The sequence below is a fragment of the Melanaphis sacchari genome, unplaced genomic scaffold (genome assembly GCF_002803265.2).
Source record: "Melanaphis sacchari strain LSU unplaced genomic scaffold, SCAv2.0 Contig36_pilon_pilon, whole genome shotgun sequence".
In the NCBI taxonomy this organism is placed as follows: Eukaryota; Metazoa; Arthropoda; class Insecta; order Hemiptera; family Aphididae; genus Melanaphis; species Melanaphis sacchari.
The window spans coordinates 3,242,232-3,268,152 of NW_020271232.1; the positions used below are offsets into that span (position 1 = coordinate 3,242,232).

At 22.9% G+C, this 25,921-nt stretch overlaps 1 protein-coding gene across 3 annotated transcripts in view; it reads right to left on the minus strand.

Moving 5' to 3' along the window:
* Positions 1-25,921, minus strand: part of LOC112597001 — a 113,701-nt gene that overhangs the window by 48,049 nt on the left and 39,731 nt on the right. For 2 of the 3 annotated variants that reach the window (XM_025342899.1, XM_025342901.1), the window contains 2 exons: positions 19,382-19,548; positions 6,758-6,908 (listed from right to left, as the gene is read on the minus strand). In XM_025342899.1, coding sequence (XP_025198684.1) covers positions 6,758-6,908; positions 19,382-19,548 — 318 coding nt within the window. The remainder of the gene's footprint in view (positions 1-6,757; positions 6,909-19,381; positions 19,549-25,921) is intronic. The other variant, XM_025342900.1, reaches the window with a different exon arrangement.

The following is a 25,921-nucleotide window of genomic DNA, read 5'->3' on the forward strand; positions in this document are numbered from 1 at the left end:
CACCTACGTTTATGGGAGGGAAGCCGCAAAAGATATACATAGTAAAATTGATTTTTAACAACGAAGACCACAATATATTACCTAAATGAGCCGTAAAAAAGCATTTCAGCCCATAAAATATACGCAAGTAATTGAAATAATCAATATTCCAGTCCCCAGATATTATTATTAGATATTTGTTTCATTAATTTAGAAATTAATTAGTTATCAATTTTAATTCACATGATTTTGATGTGAAAAAAAAGAAGCAGAATTTTAATCGTGGTGTCGGAGCAAAAAGGTGTTTTATTTATTCTATACTATTAATTTTAACGTAAAAAATAAATTTAATAACGCAATTGATGAATAATATAATATCTGTGTGATTTAAATAAATTACAGCACACCAATGCTAATTTTTACTTTATATACAATGCAATTGAAATTGACCATGAAAATAAAAGGAAATTAAATTAAGGTATTCAATAAACTTTAAAAATAACACACGTTTTTCTTAGTTTAAAATATGTTTTTACTTTTTAATTAATTGTTACTTTGATTTTTTAAATATTTAAATTATTATTTTGGATGTATAACTTATAAATACGTCGATAAATTCTAAAATATTTATAAAACAAAATAAATTAAATTAAAATTAATTCATTGTTTCAAGGAATAGATATTATTTACTTTATCTTGTTATTTAATAGTATAAATAATTAAAATAAGTAGTAAAAATAATTCTTAACTATACAACTATACATAGGATGTTTTAATTTAATAATGTAGAAAAAGTGGGATAGTAAAATTTACAATTTTTGGTCATTTTAAAATATTATTAAATAATCGTGATACTGTAAATAAATAATATTTAGTTAGTAAATATTAATTTGTATTTAAGTTATAAACTTATCCTCGTTATTACAATTCATTTAGACGATAGCTAATAAAATAAATTTAAATTCATACAAGTTTATCCTACACGATTATAGTATGATATTATTACTAAGAAATAATTAGCTTCGTTTACAAAAAAGTAATAAATAATAATTCTATTTATTTATATTTTTATCATGAAAATCATATAGATATATTAATAATACTATTGAAAGTTATAGCTGTTTGAAAATATTTTTCAAAATGTTAATTGGATATATTGAAATCCAATTTACAAGTAACTAGGTCTCTAAGTATAAATAACTTATCAATTATATCAAATCTAAAAACATATTTTTAAAAGACCTTTTATGAATATAAAAAAGTATGAAATATAAGTTATAAGATATATTTATGATTTATATTTAACTAAGAAGAAACTATGAAGAAAAAAAATAATAATTTTATTCAAATATGTTTTAAAATGTAAACTATTAAAAACAAAAAATATAAAAAATTATATTTACAAAAATATTATAGGTTTTTGATTTTTAATATAGCGCAAAAATAGTAAATATGTTTTTAACAAAAGATAAAAAACAATATAAACATTACCGTCTCCTATAATATTGCATTTAAAATCTAACTAAAACTGATTACGTTTTTTCATTTAATGAATTTCAAATACATAATATATATATAAGTATATTGTATACGTATATATTGTTATAAAATAAATAATACAAGTCACTAACATAATATTTGTGTATCTGATAACTGTGCGATGTATTGTTGTAATATTTATAATATATATTATGTAGAATATTGAGAAAGAAATTTTATTGTAAAAAAAAAGCAGACTGAATACAGAGACTGAGCTTAATAGAGGCATTCGTTATCCCCTCGTTCATCTCGGTGTAGTATAGAGGCGCATTATTATTGTACTTATTTGAATACGATGATAAATCATCACAAACCAAAAACCTATTTTAAGTAAAGCTAGCTATTTTTTACTATACACTATTATAATATTTTTATGACATTGCTAAAAATATTAAAATTACTTAAACACGTATAATATTATAATTAACAGGAATAATGATAAAAAATGCTGAAAATTTGTTGTTGAATATATGATATCCAAATCTTAAAACTAAGAAAATGTCATAACCTATATGAAATTTCAGTTAATAATATAATAAATTTTTAATTTTAAAAATCGTAATAATTCAATCTTCAAAATCCTATAAAAGATTGCTAACCAGTAATTTTAAATTTAGGGTTTTTAAATATTATAAAAAGAAGAAAAAAAATTCAATATTATATATCTCTATATTTCTTTCATTTTATGTTTCAGATGATTAGATTGATATAGCCATGGTTAACCTATGTTTAAATAATATTTTCGTTTCTAAGAAATAAAAATATTATAAGTTATGACAAAAAAAAAAAAAAAAAAAAATAAAATAAAATCTTAATACACTTATTTTATATGTTACTTATTTAATGGAAAAATATGTTTAAATAATGTATATTTAATCCATTATAATAAATTGATTAAAAATCTGTCTTTTTTCAATTAATGAAAACACTTTTCATACTTCTTCATTTTGCGATGATCGATATAATAATGCTACATTTTTATATTGTGTACAACTTCATTACTTTTATCATTTTCTTTGCATGTTTATATAATTATGGAACTTTAATTTTCTATTTACTTTTAGTCATATTAGAGTTTAAAATATTTATGTTATTATTTCTTATACTATATGTTTAAAATTTAATAAATTAAAGTAATTAAATGGTTTGTTTGATAATGAATACAGTTTAAAATTCCCGAGGAATATTATCTGTATACATTTTTAAGAAATAATGTATATAATACTATAAGAAAGTACCAACACTAAAATTTTGGAGAAAATAATATACAATGACTTATTTAATTTTGAAATTAAACGAATATCTAACGATATTATAATATTATTTAAGTATCCAAGTCATAAAAATGTAGATAGTTTAGCAATTTACATAGATTCTGAGTATCGCAGGTATTGGATTAACAATGATAAATAAGTTTTTTTTAACACTAGAAAAACTCTTTTTTATAGTATTAAAAAAAAATGTCTATACAGCACTTAAAAAGATTGCTTTCTTGCATTTTTTCCTTTAAAAGAGTATTTTTTAAATTTCATACCTAATTTTCAGTTATTTTTTGAAAAAATCGTAAAAATAGCAACAGAAAAACAAAAAAAAAACTATTAACATAGCATTATTTTCAATAAAATCTTTACCAATTTTAGATTGATTTAGAAATGTTATTCGAATGATATAGTAATGTACCAATAGACCTCAAACTCACAGCTATCATTTCTAGTAACCTATTCTTCTAGTATCTTATATTTCTAGTATTCAATTCTTGTATCATTTTGTATACATTTGGATATTCATTTATGTTTTAATTTTTTTTCTATTATCTATGAATCTTATAGGATTAGTTTTAAAAACTAGAGGTTATTTTATTTTGTGTCATAAATATAAAAATATAATAAATAAAATATTTTAAGGATTGTTATTTTTAAAATTGTAATACAATTTAATAAAGAACGATTTAATATATTGTATAATAGAGTTTCTATTTAAAATATAAAAAAAAAACTTTTTTTATATTTTATACTTTGCTATATTCCTTAATAAGTAGATAAATCAAATTTATCATTAAATTAATTAAAACTTATAACTTTTGTGCTGTCGTTTTTTATAAATATATTTCTTATTCTTAATTTTTTAACTGATAGTTTAATTCTTGGAAATAAAATATGATTATGATAATTTATATTAGAAAAATATATTGATTTCATGTTAAAATTAAATGTTAAAGTTTTATGTGTGCTCAGAGTGGATATCGATTATGGATCAAATATCTTACCTAAAAATATAGGAATTACGTATGTATCAACTATGCGACTGTGTAATTTTTTCTTAATTCATACTTCTATAAATATAAAGTAATTGAAAATTTTTTGGGCTTTAATTTTATTGTTACATAAAGTAAAAATATTTTATGACAATATTATAGTTCATAAACAAGTATAAAAGCTCGAGCATTTGTTGATAAAATTTTATTAAAAGTTAATTACAATTTTATTTCTAAAAAGTATTAAAAAAAATATGCAACCACTGTAATTCTATAGCTGGAAACGTATAGATATTAATACTATATTCTATAATTTGTTATATATTTAATTGAATAATATACAACGACATAAATTATAATAGTTTCTACAATACAACAACACAACAATACAATAAAATTAAAAAGTTGTAATATACTTAAAATTGTCTGATTTACAATAAATTCTATTATCAGAGAATGTAACGGAAATTAAATCGAATTTAAAAAAAGAAATAGGTAAACTGTCAAAAATATTGTGATAAAAGCATTGTTTAATCATTGTTTGTAATTATTCTTACCATTATATATGAGGTATTTATTAGTTACGCATTAAGTATGATACAATATTACATAGTGTATATTAAATATAATAACAAACCATATTATTTTAGTATATGATAATTTTATTGTAATTTAATGTTTAAACAAGATATAATATTTGTATAATACGCCTTCTAAACATTCCTACGTATGTAAATAGCTCTAGATGTGAATATATTTTATTTTATAATCAAAGTAACTGGATAATGCAAACATATATTTTCAATTTACATCATTTTTTGGATACAACTATATTGTAATACCAAATATTTTTACTATGATTATTTTTTTAAACGCATTTACTTATTGTACCAATTTTGTGCAGTTTGTTTGTTTGTTTTTTATAATCATTTGTTTTACTTAACAAATAGTACTTGTTAAGTACTAAATTAATTAATTGTTTGTGCCACATAACATTTGCTCAATTTATCAATTAAATTTTCTTCTGTTATTTATAACTTAATGAAAACTATTAATATATAATATATGTTTATATACCACATAATTTAAAGAATCCTCAGAAATATTTTTATATAATACATTCAAGTAGTCATTTTATAAGATAAAAATTAAAAAAAAATCGAATACTCGAAAAACTTATTAACAGGGACAAACATGGTATAGGATATCATTCTATGTACATTATGTTCAATTGTATGCAAAGGTTACGTAAAACTTCTTTTCAAATATCTGATGCATGATGATACATACACACACACACACACACACACATACAAGGAAAAATGTAGGAAGAAAAAGGTAAATTGGATCGAATAACATATGTTATATTTTGATATTTGAACATTGATGACATTTATCCAGTTTGATACCTTCACTTTTAATTGGATGACTTACATAACTTAAAATAAAATGTAATACGTTTTATTGTGACAGTTCACTGGATTTGAAAACTCGTCGTTGCATTAGGATGGTACTCTAATTGCATTCAATGTATTTTTCCATCAATTGGCATGTCAACAAAGTTTTATAATTTGTATTGATTATTTAAAATTATTTTGAAATGATAAACATTCGTATCAAATTTTACTTGAATTGTAATAAATTCTATTTTAAGTGGCGGTATAATGCAATTAGATGCAAATAATAATTTTGGATAATTATCTTTAACAACCGCCGCAACAAATATGGTAAATTCATTTAAAATTTATATTAATTGTTAAAACGTTAAATTCTGAAGACTATTATTGCAATATAAATACTTTGATTATACACAATATTATAATCATTATTATATGATAGTTTATGTTCGTATAAACAATAACGTTTAACAAAATGTTATATTAATGGAATATTGTAAAAATATATTTTTTACGAATTCCGATAATATTTAAATCTGTTAAGCAAATAACATGTGAATATGAGTAGCAATATTGCATAACCATGACGCCGGGTGTAATACTAATGTAAACATATTAGTACATGCACACCATAATACATATTATTATCATGTCGTGAACCGTATATTTTTATTTATATTATAGTACGTGATAGAATACTAATAGTTTTGAAATGAACAAAAAAAAAGCGTATTGATTCTATTTTTTTCAATAATTCGGGCACCGGACAAGTGGACAATAGCAATATGCGATTCACGCAATATATCGTGTTGTTGTGTTTCGAGATATTATATATTATCATTATCTACCATTGTTTTGCCTTGTTTGATGGACACAAATAATTATGATCTTTGAACTGTGCTACAGCAATAGAGGTCGAACAAGAGTGACGTACATAGTCAATGATGTTCAAACGAAGGCGTTATTTATCCAGTTTTAACCCTTCGTTAGTGTGTAGACGTTTTTTGCATCTTTGGTGTGTTTGGATTTATTAAGCCCCAAAATTTGAAATTACATAAAATCAACGTTATAGTTTTACTTTTATTAAAATTGAATTAAATAACAATTGTTAACAAATAAATAAATCAACAAAAAAAAATTATAATTTTTAGTAACATTTTAATAACATTTTACAAGGAAAATAAATTTTACTATTAACTATAAAACATTTTTGCAATAAATAAGATACTATATGAAGAAGATTTTCATATAGGTAAAAATTTGATCGAGTTCAATCACTAGTATTATCATGAAAAATCTTATCACGTGGTGCTTAATAAATCCCAACACACTGATGAAGGGTTAATACGGAAATAGTGTAAAAGGGCTTGTGGAGTACTCACAGACATTTGTAGAGTGGTATGGATGGGGAGTATTAAACGACAGTATTTAACGAGATATGGAGATATCGTCGGGGTCTTTAAAAACGGAGTACTTTTAACAAAAACATTTTCGCACTGTACCGTACACTGCATATATTTATAAAATAAATATGGTATATGGTATGACTGAATACAAAAATAATTAATTTTCAGCGTTTCATTATTACCTGTTTTTCAGCCACTTGCCGTGTGGAAAACCGTTTGATGAATGAGTCCTCCCTCTGCAACGTTGGTTTTGATGTCTTTATCGTCGAGGATATAGCACTAGACAACTGCACGGTTGTCCTGAGTTTCATCCATCTCTGATTGCTCCTGCTTCTATGGAAAATTCGTAATGCTGAGTTAACGTTCATATAATATCTTTTGTTAAATATAAATTATTATCGTGTTTTACTGTTACGTAATTGTGTATAACTCAATATAGAAATTTATTTCTAATTTAGATATTAAAGAGTAAATATTGAGATCACGAAATAATTTACGACACAGATAACTTTATATCTATATTGTATAGCATAATTATTTTAATATTATTTAAGCATCTACAGAATATTATAAAACAATATTATATAGTTTAGCTAACGTATAATTGAATCAAACCATTATTGGATGATTGTTTATTGTTAATAACAATTCGATTTATTGGGTTGTTTAATGCATAATTAGTATTCCGTTTAGGTACTGTGAAAGGAAAATTAGTTCTGGCAAGTGGCATTAAATGTTGGGACTTTGAAGTCCCCTAGCCGTGTTATAGTTGTATAGTTTATAGGACATTCTATTTTACCCGTTATTCATTTTTGCATGAATTCCATATCATTGGACTTTCTTGTATTTTAGACATTTGTACTAGAAAATAAGCACCATGACCATTCCTAGCAGTTTTGGGGTCATATACCTAGGTAATTGAAATACCATCATTCTTAAAAAATATTATATTTACATATTTTTCAATTTATTTTTCGGATCTTTTGTTGTCTAAAGTTCTATATAAATTCTATACAAACGCATATTAAAGAATTTATCTTACGAGTGCACTATATAAGTCTTCAAAACAAATGAGATTGCTAAGTTCGCTATAATCATTGCATGTTTTTAAAATCCCACCATCTTAAATATCTTAAAAATAAATCGTGTTGGTGTTAATAATAAGCTTTAAAATGAAGGACATAATAAACTACACAAAAATATTAAAACGCTGCCGTTCATAAAATCAGAATCGATTACTGTGTACAAACTTTCAGAATATTTATGAACAATCCATTAACCACATTACATATTATTCAAGCCACACTGAAGTATGATAATTATTAATTACATCCCCGGGGGACTGAATACTCGTGCACGTTATCGGATCATCGGTAAACCTTAAATGGTTGTATTATTTAAATGTTTTACCTATATCATTAATGAATAGCAGGAACAAAAAAGACTACAAAGTCAAGTGCAATGCAACTAATATAGATAAAAGCTTTTCAATTGTATCCACGAAAAAACGATTATTTGATAAATATGACGGTTTCTTCACTTAAGCGTCTCAAACTATATAATATAATAGTGAATAGATGATTCTAGGGAGTCATCCTATAGTTTATGCATTTTTTTCTTTTGAACTCAAACACAGCTGCTTTATCATCCATCATTCAGTTTAGATCGGAACATGACTCGATAAAAAATAAAATAACCTCAAACTGCATATATTAAATACTCTTTATTCCAAGTCTTTTATGAATGAATTTTAAGGTTATTCTTGTGTATAATTAATATTTTGTCTAAAAAAAGTCTTAAGCGAAAAACTTGAAAACCTTTACATTGTATTCACACTAAATCATGAATATTTAGTATTATTTTTATTACTATTATACATATTATTTATTATTTTTAACACTTTATTCGGATTAATGCTTGTATATTATTATGATTTCTATGATACGCGCTATAAATATTAAGTGAACTAACAAATTCGTTGTATTTAATATTAACTCATTTCATTATTCGAAGTTATGACGGAATAATAATAATAATAATAATAGTAATAGTAATAATAGATATATATTAAATTAAAATAATAGAATAAATAAGTAACATTTCAAAGGATAAGAGTACAGTATTGAAAGACTAAATTTATAAATAAACGACAAGTGTTAGCGTAAATGGCTATATAAATGATATTTGCATCTAACCGTCATGAAAGAAAAAAATAATAAAAATTTAGTATTAATAGTTAATACAAATACTAAATACACACACAAAATTTACATATATATATATCAGTAGGCCATAGTTTTGTGGCTTGTGATAAATTAAACAATGGTGATCTAAAGTACGGTGTATATTTTATTTGCATATTTACACGTAAAAAAATGTTTGAAATATTTTTCGATATATTTATTATTTTTAAATTGCGTTCATTCTATTTGGTTGATTCAGTGTACTGAATTCAATAATGCTTAATTTTAATTTATTAAAAAATAGAAATGTGTTAAAATAACAATAATTATTTTAATTTCAAAAAAAATATGTTGCTAGAGCATATATATTCAAGTATGGCTACCTACACTGAACGCCCACTTCAATGAAAACGACTACGCTTAAAATCACGTGTATGACAAATTTAATTCGGAAATGCTCATTATAAGCTTTAAAATTATAATATGAGTATATTATAACTCATTATTATAATATGTGTGTCAGGTTTACAAAGACTAAAAATTTATTTTCTATAATAGGTTTGTATAGTGTTTACGTATGACCATCGAGGTAATACAAAAGATAATAGATACCTTAAAAAAAAATAAACATTTTTTTTTCTGTTGCTAGCGTCAATAAAAATAAAAGAATTGTCAAATGTAACTTATGTAATAACTTTTTTTTCTACCGACGCATGTAAGAAACCCTAAAATATCAATTTTCGTGATTTAGTTATGTGGAATGGTTTTAATGCATTCATATTATTATCAGTATCGATTTTTGGAACCAAAATTGTGTACAAACTCCATTAAAAGTTTTATATTATAAGTATATATTCACAACTGAAATTATATCACAAAATTTCACCAGTAACAAATAAAATCGATTAACAGTCAAATCATCAAAGAAGCTATTGTTGATTCGTTTACTTAAGAAAATTACATACATTTTATAATCTCTTATACGGTGTCATTATATTATAATAGGTTGCTTAAATTGATTTTCAAGTAAAACCTAGTAAATTGTATTTTAATTTTCGCGGCATTAAAATTGTGAACTACCGTTGCAAATTTTATTGTTATTGTATATGTTAGACGATCATAAAAAATACGACTAAACGTCTTCAAAATAATAAATCATAAATTACATGTTTTATGGAAAATGTTATATTTTTAAAATTTTTATCTCGACTAAATTAAACTAATTTGTAATAAGCAAAACGTTTGTTTATTCCTTCAACATACAAACGCACTTTGACTGCCATTTTTTTTTTATTATTAATATTTAACACAGCCTATATGGTTTATAATGTACTATTATTAATTATCGACGTTTATTTAAAATAAGTAATTTATTTAACGTTTATTATATTATATACAACTTTACCAGTCCATTAGTATAATAGCCTGGTATTCATATTATTTCTTTTATATTAATTTTGTACTGAATAATATATATATATATATATATATAAATCAAGAACTTTTTATGAAATTCTAAACACGTATATCAGTTCAATAGTTGTAACGCGGAGAAAAAAACAAAAACGAATTCAACGTTAAAAAATTCAGTGATTTAAAGTAGAGTCAAAAATTTTTAAATAAAAGATTTAAAAAAAATACATACAATAGAAATATAGCATACAAGAAAATTTTTGATGAACTTAAATCACATATAAATATAAAAAAAAAATATTTGCTTTTTTTTTTATAAAAACCACCATTCTAATAATAAAATTATAATTATTATTTTTAAACGTAGTAAATGATTACAGTTTTATGAAAGTTAAATTTGAAACCAAATAAAAGAAGTTAAAATAAATTTAAAACTATATTATTTATCATTAATTCAAATTTTTTACAAACGTTATATGTTTTTACAATACTATACTATGTACATTAAATTAAATTACTTAGTTATTTTCACTTAATATCAAATTATTTGAACTAAATTCTGTTGATAAAATCTTATTATTTTGTTGTTAGCAAAGTAATTTTATAAATTTTAGAACAAATATTTCAATATTCAGCATCATTATTTTTACTTATTAGAATAGGTATTGGTAAAGAATTGGTAATACATTGATTCGGATTATAAAAAAAATAACTGTTAATAGTTTCTTGGCAACAATTAATTCCCCAAAACTGTCTACTACAATTAACCTATGGTACATAGACTTACAAGAAGGACCGTCTGCACTTGTATTATAATACATCAGTATTATCAAGCAGACAAAATTAGATTGGTAATAAACAACTTTAATTTTTTTTATACAAAATTGTATTACACATAGGCACTATATATTAAAGTTAAACTTTCGTACGTATTATGTACAGACGTACAGTGTTTATATGTTTTACATTTTTATAAGTGCCTGGGACATAAAATTAACTACATATGAATATACATTTTAGTTTTAAATCGTATGTAACAACATAAACTCCGAACTGATTATAGAAATGATTGATTAAAAAGTTTCAGTAGATCTAATAAATTTCAGTGAACAACATGGTTTATTATCATTGTTCAAATATTGATGAAATTAAGCTAAGTTTTTTATGTATAGGTAAAGTATTATTTCGAAAAAAAACTCCGTTATAAATATTATTTTTGAAGTAGTATATATACATCATAGTTTACGATCAACACATAACACATGAAATAATGAAAAATTGGCAATGTGCCTTATTACAGTTTTATACGAATTAAAATCAATAATTTATGATAACCTTCAGTGTTCTTCGTCTTTCTAAGTAAGAGAATGCAATGCATCAAATTTAGTGAAATTCTGTCTAACTGTAGAAACGGTATACTTCATGGTAATTTTAATTCAATGAACACTATTAAACACATCAATAAGGTAAAGTGTAGACTAATAAAACTAGGATGAAAAAATAAATATAATACGTTACGAGTTATTAGACAATTAATCTTTGCCATACACATAAAATTCAAAATACTTTCGCAGTTACGTCGTTATAACACAACATTGTTAAGAACTGTCAATGTTGTGTCATCATCATTCAAAGTTTGTTATTGATGAAGAAACCCATAAAATTAAGTTTTTGTCTGTTTAGTTTCATAAAATTGCTTATCATTGAAAAATTTATGAGTATCGTTATTTTACAATACGAAATAAAATTAATTTTTAGAGACATTTAGGTAAAATACATTATATAGACACTAAAATATAGACATATTGTTTCTGCTTGCTATTTAAAAGTTTATAGTTATTAATTAATACTTAAAATAGAACAAGATTAAACAAATAAACAAAGACTATCATTTATTTAAATTGTTTAATAATGTGAACAAGAAACTACTTTACTTTATAATTGTAAAGATTAAAATATTAAAATTATAATTATTAATTATTTTCTATAATATTATAATTTTAGTTATTTTATAATATTAGTACAGTATAACCTAATAATTATGATATCATTAAAAAATATTAAAGTATCTTTTTCATCTGAGATTTACAAATGATATATAAAATATTGATTTATACGATTACGATACCTACTTCTTTTGTACATATACACATTACACATATAATAATTTAATTTAAATTATTATAATAGGCAAAATATTTAATACAATAAAACACAATTAAGAAACTGCCCAACTCTTTAAGTAGGTATAGGAAGATCTTAATTATAGTTATATATTAATCCAAAGTTAAAGAAATAAGGATACTATTTATATAATTTGCTGAATTACTCTACTAAATTACTTATTATTAAGTTTATATAAAATAATATTTAAGACCTTATAAATATGTACCCTTGACTAGGCTGACGCTTAAATATAATTTTTAAGTAAGATTCACAATCATTAAGAAACATTTTCTCATAAAATTATTTTAATTTTTATAAAAAAATAAAATGATTTCATGTTATTGAATGTGTAAAAAATCATATTCATTATCTTTTTATTGTAATAAATAACCATCTATAGTTATATCTGTTAGATACTATTTTAATCTTTTAAAAAACTGATATCTAATGTTCAATACACGAATGGTTATATGATAATGTAGTAAAAACCGATATAAATAGAAGTTAATAATTTATTTATGGTATAAGATTATAGTTTGGTATAAACCTTACAAAAATTATATACTAATACAATGGATGCATAGTCAATGCCTGAAATTTCAATAAAAATATTAACTGAAGGTACTTGTATAAACTATAGTCTCAAAAATAAACAAAACACATTTATATGATATTATATGTACATTGAAAGTAATCGCTTTAAATTATAATTAAATTATATTAAATAGATGTTTTAAATTTTTAAAGAAAAAAGAATCATTAGCATAATAAATTTGATTAACTTTAACTAAACATTTAAAATATAAGGGGGGAGGGAGAAATTTTAAATAATAAGTATAAAACTTCGAATTTTATTATAATAATTGGCTGAAAATTATTTTCCCCATTGGAAAATAATAGACATATAATACATGCATTATATTGATTCAATGCAACATTTGAATTTTAATCGTAACTATTATTGATTTTCCGTTCTATGTTCTATAATATGTACATTGTACAAATCACTCGTATATCAATGTAAAATTTTTTTTCTTCGCTATCAGTTTTCTTATTTTTACAACAAAAGTAATTCAGCGTAACGTTACATATGTACGTTTTAATGATTGTGATATGTGTGTGCTACATTTATCTAATTGCAGTTTTGTATTCTATATACCAACCTATAATACCTATTGAATCTGATTTGAAAATGTCATAAGAAATCTTTAATTTACATCTAAGTCCAGATAACTAATTATTGTGGTGTGTAATCCTATAATGTGTAATATGTTATATATATATATAAGAGGTGATTTACCAAGCATGCTAATCCTACTTTTATCCTTTAACAAAGCATTTGTTCAATTCTTTTGAAATTTTAAATATACTTAAAGACTATATTTTTAAATATTTAGATTATTTTTAACATTTAAGGACTATTATATGACGATTCAAACTTTATATTTAAATAAGAAACACTCAAACATTCTTTTTGATTATAAATTGAATATTTGTTAAACACAAGTTTTTATTGAAAATGTTAAATTATCTAAATCGAAATTTAAAAGAGTAATTTCTGAGTTACTAAACTTTTTGTTCAAAAATATTAGATATTACCATTATTTAACATAAAATTTGGAATAGATGTAATATTTAATCTAATTATTCTTATTATATGCAATCATATAGATAATTTTTAAAAGTTCTTAAACTATAATAAATTAATTTTAAATAGTTTTCAAATCATCACTATGAGTACTTCACATATTTATTAAAACTGCTGTCATAGACTATTATTTAAATTAGAATCTTTAGTATCCTTAACATTTTATAAACAATAACTCAGAAACTATTCATTTGAATTTAAATTTTCATCGACATTTTTAAAAGAACTTTCTTTAAGATTTAAAAAAAATAAGGTGATTTTACAATAACAATAAAAAATGTTGAACTACCACAAGACAATTTAAGTTATATAAATCTTATTAACTTCAAAATTCAAAAATCCTACTTTTAATAAATTTTTTATTTTAAGATAAAATGGCATGGTATACTTGGTGTATAATGATATCTTATACAGTGAATAAAACTATTTTTATTTTTTTAATAATCTTTTACAAATTTGAAACAAATAGAATTATTGAATTAAGTTTATCTGCAAGACTAATACTATCGTAACGCATATTATTTAGTTAAGAATTAAGGTTTATCTTACGAAATTTTGAAATGCACTCATGTAACTGCATTACAGTATTTAGTATAAACTATAAATCTATATCTAGGAAAAACACATAAAGAAAGTAAGCTAATATTCGTAAACCAAAATTTTATATTAATTATCCAAGTGATTGGATTTAAGAAACTTAAGATTATTTAAAGAAAAGTTAGTTTATCACTCTAATGGATTTTCAGAATTACAGGTGAATAGTCTTTTCCATATTAACATTAGATTAATGTATTTTAACGGTTGTGAAAATGTCTTAATTGCGTGTGAGATAAAGTTTAATATTCCTTTTCTCTCCTTCTATCGAATAAAAACGATATAATAACTTATAACTAATCCCAACAGCCTATAAAGATTTTGTACTGATACAACATCAACGAAATCAACACAGCTGTGTGTATAATATGAATTCATTAAAATAAACAAAAATGTATTCTTATCAACTATTTCCAGATGCTAAATTTAAACGTGTAACAAGACATCCACATAAAATATGTAATTTTAATCTATGCATGGAATTCACTAAATCGTGTCCAAGTTTTAAATTTGATTATCCTACAAGACTCTATTAAATCTATTTTAACTTTTTAGTAAAGATTAATTTTTTAATATTTATCAGGTCAAATTGGCAATAAATTAAAATAAGAACAATGTTTTTGTTAGATGTTTAAAATTCTTTTTACAACTTTAAATAATTTTTCTAGTGTTTCCTAATAATTAAATACACATTATATATATATATATATATTAATATTATGGATTATAGTAAAAAACTTAAAAATATTTTAAGCGTTTATAGTTTACATTGTTAAGCCTTTAACGCATATTAAATAAAAGAAAAATTTACCTTAATTTTGTTTTATAATGCTTTATTAAATGATAGTATTGTAAAAATGAGTGGCTTATATAAAGTCAAGTGTTAAATATATTGCATAAGAAATAAGTTTAAAGAGTAAAAACTTGTCACAAAGATGGATTATCAGTCATTCAATTCATGTATATTCAGTCTACGTTACTGATACGGTACCTATATTGTATCGATTGTTCTCGTGGGGGTTTCGAAAGGACGTGCATTTTATTTTGTCCGTATATATTGCTTTCTTAGGGTAGGGCGTAGGCGTTTGTCATATATAGAGAGACATGGGACATAGTTTACGAAATGCCTTAAAGGCGTGCCGGACTTATGAATGAAAACTAGAATTTAGAAACATATGGATAACCTACGACTGGGTTTACACTAAAAAATGATTATATCCAAATCTTCATACCAACAGTTTTTAAAGACAAACCGTATTTTATTTTTTGGTTTTTTTTTCGTAAGACTGTAAAAAAAAAAACAATTTTAAAGTCTCAATAACGTATGATAACGATTTTACATTGAATAAAAATAATTTACCATTATATTTAGTTTTACAAATAAATTACAGTGTATTAACAGTTAAATTGATTTTCTATATATACAAAAACCTAGTAATATAAGACAACAGTTAGACAATGAAACATTTTATATGCACGTAAAGTGTTTGTAAAATATGAATTGAATTATTATGTTTTATTATTTAATAAAACAACATTTATTTAATACCTAGTATTATGCTAAGAAATACATTAGATGATTTAAACTACCAACAAAATATTTGAATATTATAAAATGAATATTTTATTTTATTATGGTTTTAATCTGCACAATGTTATTAAAAGCTAAAAATTTTTTTTATTTTTTTTTTTTTTTTTTGTACTTGAATCGATAAAACAAAATACTAAACTTAAAAAATATTAATACCCACCTAAACTATTATGGTTTATCGTTTCTAAAAATATTTAACAGCTACATTTACTAATAAATAACTTATGGTAGTTAAAATTAAAAATATGTATTGGCATATTTACTAACTGTTCTACTTTTATTATGTATGGTATAATCATATAATTATGCGCGTTTTAAAATAATTTAATGGGTACCTCATTGTACCTCGGTTTGACCTATTTATAAAGTGTAATTTTAATGCATTTTTCCAGCTGTTAGACTATTAGAGAAATATAAACATATATGTTATTCTAACCGGTGTCTTGTGTATGTTTTTTCCTTGTGATTCTTTACGGTTTAATACGAGTAATCTGGAAAGTAAACGCATGAATAGAGAGTATCATACGCGAAAAATTAATGGTTCTTACTAATATCGTTAACAGCACAATGAACATAAAAGCATTCAGTGTAAACTGTTTAACAGATAAACGTTGAAGATTAAGTCGTGAAGAATTGAGAACGTATAGGGTTGGTAGCAAAAGAAAATTTCTCTGGAAAAAAATAACCGAAAGAATGGTAAGAATTCGATATAATATCCAATCACAATAATAATATGCTAACACGCTTTTTACATTAATTTTGTACATTGTAAATAACATAAGTGAAGTCTCTGTATGTAAATAATTGTAATATAATTTACAGCTAACAAAATATAAAATGAAAACCACTATCAAGTAACTTTAGTTGGCCATATAGTTGGTAAATAAATTATAAATGATTAAAATTTAAAAACAATATAAAACAAACATTTTCATATTACGTTTTTATAGCATAAAATGTACAATATTATGACAATTTAGATTAGTCCCATACAATCAGCAATAATCAGCAAAATTAAATTAACTTAATTACCATCGAATTCCGAATCGTTATTCGTGAACAAGATTATTATCATGTGTTAATGTTTTATTAATAAGTATAATTATGTGATACAATTCCATTAAAATATAATTATTAAAATTTAATCTGTAAGATCTTTAAATAGGTAGTGTGATTATAATAAATCTATAGATTTATTAAATACTATAGCAAAAAATATCTGATCCATAAATATAATAAAGCTTACTTCTTAAATCTAGAGAACAGTTTCGAGAGAGCTTTTCGTATATTGTATGTATATATTTTTTTACTTCTATAAAATCACGTCTATAGAAAAGTTCTGGGACTCATCTTTCAAGTGTTACAGTCAAACTTAAAAAAAAATTTACGTTTTTATCGATGCCTTGGGAATTTTTATGACAACCAGCAACCCGAGTCAAACTTAACGTCGAATTACTTTGAAACTTTGTTAGTGGTTGTTTTCAAAAATTGTAAAATATAATACTATAAAATTATTCTTACAATTTATCATTTCAAATTATAAGGTAATATGAATACAAATAAAAGTGAAAATGTTAACGTTTTTACAATATTCTACAGATATTTATTTAGTTATCATTTCATATTTTTAATTATAATCTTAAAATTATCATAATGAAAATTAATTTAAATTTACATAGTTAATATAACTAGATATTTTAATAATTAAATATATTTCATTTATGTATAGTTTTAATATAATTAATTAAAACAACAACAAATACACTGCACCATTATTTTATCACATATGTACCTATCACTTTCATACAAGGTTTTTTTTTTTATTTTAAATTTTAATTTAGTTCAAAATCCTCTACGTGACATTATTTATTTTGTGGTATGAGCTATTAAGAAAACGTTACAAGTACAAATTAAACTGTAAAAAAAAAAAATAAATTTTTATATGGTATAATATAGTTACATAATTATAATAATAATGAAACTATATGTCTTAATAGACATAGTTTTGAAAATTTAAATCAAATAATCTTCTAAAAATGGTAAAATTATTATTTTCATGCGAATACATAAAACTCTATTAACACTGGTTATCTAGCAAATTACTATTGAGCGTTGCGTAAGGAATACGAATAAGAACGTATGCCATCTGTAAGTCAATCAATAAGGTATAATAATACTATTTATAACAGAGAACAATCTAATTTCTAAGCCATAATATAATACACGTCATAAAATATATTTCTGTAAAACAAATACCAATACAGGCTATATTTTAGTGTCCATTTAATTAAAACATGATTTAAAAACATTGCTTTTATAATATAGGTATTAGGTATATATATTTCAGAACAAACATGATTTCACTTAATTAAGTTTATTTTGATAAAGTTAAAACAATCCTTGTTTGTTTAATTCCAGGAATCAGAACATAATAATATACTCTGGGGAATTAGAAAGATTACTCTTGTATAAAAATAACTGAATGTATATAATTGATATTAATATTTTTTGTAATTTGGAGATTATAAAGGTACAAAGTACAGAGGTTTTAATTACCGAACATAAAAAAATATTGTCTGGGTTATTCGAAATAAATTAGCTATTTATAAGTTTAAAAAAAAATGATCAGGATTACCTAAATTAATTTAGAATGTATACAGTATTAACAATTTAACTTTGTTAATCATATTCAATTAGTAAAGGTAAATTCAAACTTTTTGCTCAACAGATACCTCACTAGCACAACACTTTTATTGACAATTTCAAAATTAATTTGAAGTAATAAAAGTGTTTAATAATATTTTACGGGTGTCTACTCAAGTTAAGGATAAACTTTCTTCTAATTTATCTCATCTTACACAAATTGTATAATACAATCGGAGTAATTTTATTTGATTTTATATTTAATATTCGCTTTAAAATGATAATATTTTATTTATCGTCAACAAATAATTAATTTAAAAAAAAAGTTAATGAGTGAATAAAATATAAAACTGTAGAATAATTTCTTAAATAAAATTTTTTATAACACTATAATATTGTTAAATATTTATTTTGGCGATATTATTGAATAAGTACCTACTTAGTGTTTAAAAATATGATTGTATATTTTGTTTTGTATACCGCTTTTAAATATTTGATAATAATAAATCACCATTTTCAATAGGTCAAATATACTGATAAGACTGGTAATTTACAAAAGTAATATTACCTGGATGGTACAATCTTTTCAATAGTTGTTGAACTGTTTTTGACATTGCTGTTGGAATTATCATTGGCATTTTTTGAGCTGGACGTTTCAGACGTAATGGGCGTTCCTGGTTTTATATTATCCGTTCTCATTCCCGTACTGTCGACCATCATTTGTCTGACGTTAAACTATAACAGAAATAAAAAAAATATATATGAGATATAAAAGATCATATTTTAAAATAATAGTCGATAAGAGAATAGATCCAACTCATCGCTTTTTCGTACACTGAATATATTTTACAAGCGATTATAATATGTATATAATATATATATATAAGAATATTATAGTGTCAAACATCTAACCATAACTCAGTAATTATACTTATACCAATATTAATAATAGTATATGTATATGTTACGGGCAATGTGAAATTGTGAGCGACTATTTTTTTTTTTTTTTTAACAAACTAATATTATTTTTATTTTTATTATAAATTAAATTTTATTATTACCTATTTATAGTATTGATTTTTTTTTACGAAATAATAATTATTAATTTTATTCATGTTACATCATTCATATTACGAATATGTTGATGGAATAACAAAAAAATTAACAATCATTTTATTTTTATTATAAATTATAATTGTATTACTACCTATTTATTTGCACAAGATTTAGAAACATGACAATTAGAATTGCATAATCTGTCTGCTTCTACACTTGCATTTATTCGTTTTGCAACCCTGAGTACAAGTACACCAATCATATCTCTGTCCTCCCAAATAAGTATAGGAGTGGGCTGCTTTTTCTAATGAAATAGAATTAGCCGATACGTCTTCGTCTTTCATTATGAGAAGCAGCCCGCTCCTTTTCTAATTTTCTCATAAATATTATTATATATTTACATTGCAATTAAAAATAATGCCACGAAACTTAAGATGTGAAATTTTAATTCGGTATTGTGTAAAACGTTTGGACTACGTATCGCTTTAGTTACTATTGTAACTAAAGATATAACTTTGCTATAGAAATTTTTCTATTTCTACTTCAATTATTAATATTTTTTCAATATTTCTGTTTTATTTATTAGAATTAGATGGTTATTAATTAAATAAGATTTTTCAAAATGTAATTATTAACATTTCAATTTCTAATATAATGGTTATGATTTAGAAAACTTAAAATTAATTTTAATAAATAATATCAATAGTTATAAATTTTATATCAATTAGTACATAAGTATCAAAAAAAAAAAAAAAACAATCCTGTTTGTATTTTAAAATCTCAAAATTTAAATATTATAAATACAATGATTTTTTTTTTTTTTTATTGAACTTAAACCTGGCTACTTAGGCTATTAGCTATTGTAGGGGTTATGAACTGTGGTAGGAGTAATGTTAGTACAGTTGGCTGTTTTTATGATTATGATGGTTGTTACGATTAATAATAAACACGACAAACACGTGTATGTGTGGAGAGATTTTTAACCATTATAAACCCGGGTGGTCACCCATCCAGGAACTAGTTGATGTAGCCGTTATTCCCAGTCACATTCCGCGACTAGTAAGTGGTAGCTGCCAACGCACCACACCAAGCCACTTAGCCACGTATAATGATTTTTAATGAAAATAAACTGTTTCATCAAAATAATATATTTTTAGTAAATAGTTTATAATTAGTAATTATGATTTAAAAGTTTAAATAAATATTATAGGTATACATAGTAGTTAATTTATAAATAAACACATAATTACATGATTTTCATATTATTCAGTAGAAAATGTTATAATATAATTTTTAGATATTTATAAGCGATATTTTAAGGATTTTTTTACATCTTGACTGAGATTATGAAACTTGATTAATTAAAAAAGGACTTCTTCGTCTATAATTCAAAAATTATCTCTTAAACTTTTAAAATAATACGTCATTTAAATTTAAAAAAATTTTCCGTGTTAACATATATTTTGTTAATTTAAATAAAGTTGGTGAAATACGCATTAAAAAGTTAAAGAAAATTAGCCTTTTAATGTTTATAGAACTTGAATAATTATATGATTTGACTTTAAAAATAAATTAAAATATACGCGATCAATTAAATTATATTCCAATATGATTCAATCGAAGAAAATTATTATTTAATTAATTATACACAAAGAGTAATGAACTTCATAAATTATAAAATATCACTATAGTTATTATTGACTAATAATTAAACTTTTTTTGTCATGTAATCTAAATATATAACTTTCTTATCAAACAATGTTTTACGAAAAACATATACAATAGTAATTCCATCAACACAACAAATGTTTGTATGTACTATTAAAAAAGCAAGTATTATCAATAAAATATGCACGCATATCCGTGAAATTTTATTTAAGTAATATTGGAACTATGATAGTGGAACTATCACAGTGGAAGTTTAAGAAATGAAGGTCGTTTATCGAGTAAACAGCTGTTTCGTAATTTTAGCACCTTTTCGAAACTTGGGAAATTCCAACTTCAAGCTATTAATAGATGATTGGTATTTCAAAGTACTTATGAAGTACAATTGAACTTAAAAGCTGGCGATAAGTTGAGGACTAGAAAAAATGTTTTAAACTACCTATCCATTAAAAAACACCTGAATTATTGTATGTCATTTTAACAGTTAATTTTTGAAATTTTATTGGTAGAAATCTGTGAACTATTGGAAATGATTTTCATTTTATTTTATTTTAAGTGGACGCCAAACTAAAATTGATTGCAACCACATAAATAGCCGACCAATAGAAACGTTTCGAACAAATAATGGTTTACACGTGCGTTTTCACTCTCCGGGGAGTTGGAATTCGGCATTTACAAACATTGCATGATGTTGACATAGCATCATTTTTTTTTTATTCTTTTGGTTTATCGCATTGCAGTTATATTTTTAACTACCGATTGCATATAAGATAGATCCCTTAAGAATATTAAAATCGACAAAACCCTAACACGTCGCATAGCTGACGTGTACAAGAACATCTCTTATAGACACGTCTCAAGTACTTTGTAACGAGCATTCAATACGCAATAGGGTCGCCTACGTTTTGATTATGGACTACTGCATAACTATAATAAAGCAGTTATAAAATCATAAACTAGCATGTATATAAGGTAACTATTTTAACAGTCAACACTCATTATCTAAAAAAGTATTTACATTAGTTTTATTTTCTACTAATTTTTATTGTAATCATATTTTTAAATTTTATATTTTTTAAATGACAACTCGAATTTTCAATTTTAAATCGAAAAACAGAATGCTTTTCTCAGTATTTTAAATTTTAACATAAAATTTGAATTTTAAACAAGTATTTAATTAGTGTTATGTATTTAAACTTTAAAGTTTAAATTATGAAGTGGGATTTGAGTTGATTCACTAATTCTGCAAGCTTAAATTTAACTAAATGTAATTCATTAACAAAATTATCCTAATTTTATTTTATAGATGAAAATTTAAAAAAAATATTCTATTTTAGAATATGAAATTTAAAATGTATATAGTCATCAAAAAAAGTAAAAAAAAAAAAAAAAATGAAATTTGTGTTGTTCTTAAACAAAACAAAATAGAATAGGTATAAAAACTTTCTTTTTTTTTAAAAGTTAATAATATTATTATACTCGTATATGTATACAGAGTAATTCACCAAACATGCGCATCCTCATTTTTTCACTAATAATAAACTTATTCAAATTCTGATTTTTGAATTAGTTAATTATACTTAAGGACTATATTTTCGAACATTTTTTTTATAAAATTTAAGGAGCATCCTGTGATGTCATGAATAGTTTTTAAAATATGAACGAAGCAATTAATTTATTGGTTTTACAAAGACGTGTATCTTTTATATAGAAGAAAAGATGCTACGATTTTCAAATTTGAGGAAGATTACTAGAGACAAATTGTATCTAGTTTGTACTTAAGTTCAAAAGTGGAAATATTTAATACTTTATAAAATAATTTGGAAAATAAAAAAAATGAAAATATTTAAGCAAAAAATAATGTTTCGTAAAATAATTTTGTTTTAATTTAAAAACAAATAAACTTAGATTCCTGAAATTTTTGGCAAAAATATTTTATACTAGGATTTTCTAAACATAAGATTTTAAAATATTTTAAATTTCCTTAAATATTTTATAATCTTATATACGCTTGTATGTGGTAAAGCTGAAAAATTTAAAAAGATTCCTTACAAGTTTTTCAAACAAAAATTAAAAAGTATTAAACATTTATAATCACATTATTTTAATTACAAACTAAATGAATATTTAATTTTAAAAATGTAAAAAAATTTTTCTCATGCATTCCCTTTAGAGGAATTCAAATACAAATTAACGTTAAGCGTATTAATTTATTGTGAGAGTTCAAATTTCAAATTTTTAAATCACAAGTTACTTTTATGTATATATTACACACAGGTTGTGTCTGTTTAAAATAAAATTTTCATCGTGTACAATGTTTAATTGTTGAATTAAAATTTAACATACATATTGCAGTAACACTAACTAAAGTTATCAATAACTAAGAATACCTGGCAACTACAGTAAAGTGATTTTTTTTTCAAATAAGAACCAACCATTTTTACTGTACATTGCTAAGCAGATAATGTTAATTAGACTAAATTAGAAATCAAATAAATGGTTTTTAAGATATTAAAATGCGTATACTTTTATACACTATCCTATTTTTGCTGTTACAAAAATATAAAATTAATATGTTTTTATCTACAGTATTTATTTATTATTAATATTATTATACTCGGACAATTTATACAAATTAAAACATTTTGATTAATATTAATTAATCTAATTTTAATATAATTAAAGCTTTCAAATTTTCCATGCATATGTTCTTATAGTTATATAGTACTTGTACATAAAAACTACTCGTTCAAATTTAAATTTAGGTATACCAATATTTTCATAAAATTCATCTACTCGACTATTCGAGAAACGGAAATTCAGATTTGAAGAAAAATATAGCTGATATCACGAAGAGTATTTGGATACTCCTTAAATATCATAAAAGAATCTAAATATTTAAAAATATGGTTTTTTAGTATGCTTAAAAATTTCAAAAGTTAGAATTTAAATGAGTTTATTATTCAAGGAAAAACGGAGTTGAACATGTTAGATGAATCATCGTGAATACCTTTATTATTATTATATATATGTTTTGTGGCATATAAGAACATACGACAGAAGTTAAGAAATAAAATTCTTTTACATTATTTTGTGTATTTTTATTAGTAACCCCGGGGCAATCATTTATTTTATTATTTTCAAGCTTGGAGCTTACGATTTTTTATTATTATTATTATTATTATTATTTACAGTAGACCATTTTTAAATCCTCAAAAGTGTTCTGTAAATAGTAAATTATAAAAAGTGTAAAAAAAATCTTTTCCTGTTCCACGGATCTTTTAAGTTAATAATATTACACATTTTGTTTGAAATTCTAAATAAGGAGACAGGATTTATTTACCAGTCACTTAATTTTGGCTTATTTTGTGAAATTCTATAAATAAGCAGCAAGAAAGTACATAAATATGCCTTGAAATCTAACGATGATACAATAAAACTAAACTAATAAATTCGAACCATAGAGGTAAACAATCGTAAACTAGCAATACACAAAGTATTAAAATATAAACCAAAAAATTATAAACAATTTGAGTAATAACATATACTCGTAAATACATTACTACATACTTTACAGGAATTCAAAATAATATATCCCGATATACCTTAATCGTGTCCTTGTGGATTTTGAAAAAAAATAAAACAAAAATATCAAAAATATTTACTTCTTATTGACCACTTAATGTTCGCAGAAGCCGTAAAGCACTATTATTTTACTATACATATAGTTATGCTTTAAATGAATTTTATATATCAAGTCTAATAGAAACTGATTGGTTAAAATAAATAACTAAGTGCTTTTATAAATGAGAGAAGTGGCCGATGCTCATCATAATATTATTGATTATGAGTCGTTCTACATAGCAATATAAAAAATATTAAAATGTTTCTACAAATGACTTATAAGCATTTTATTTTATAACTTTCCAAAAATGATACAAGTTTGTGAAATATTAACATTTAAATTATTAAAACAATTTCAAACATATTGTGTATTAATTTGGTGAATTCGTGATAGAATGATACGATTTTTTTGAAACGAATAGTGTAAAATACGATATTTAATCATATAGAATACAATTCAATACATGTAATAAAAAAAAAATACATACGATTTTTTTCGTTATCCTACAATACGATTGGTCACAGTTTCTAAAAACTTCTTTTACTCGTAGAATTTACTATATATTTCACTTAAATAATATATACAAATAAAAATAAATATATTTGAAAATCCAGAAAGTATATGCCATTATATTACACGTGTATATTACTCCAGTGGTCAATTAATCCAACTTAACTTATTTACCAGATAAAATAATTTATAATTTTTATTGTATTCTAGCACAGCGAATTTCGAATAAAAACATCATTTTGCGCATGCCCT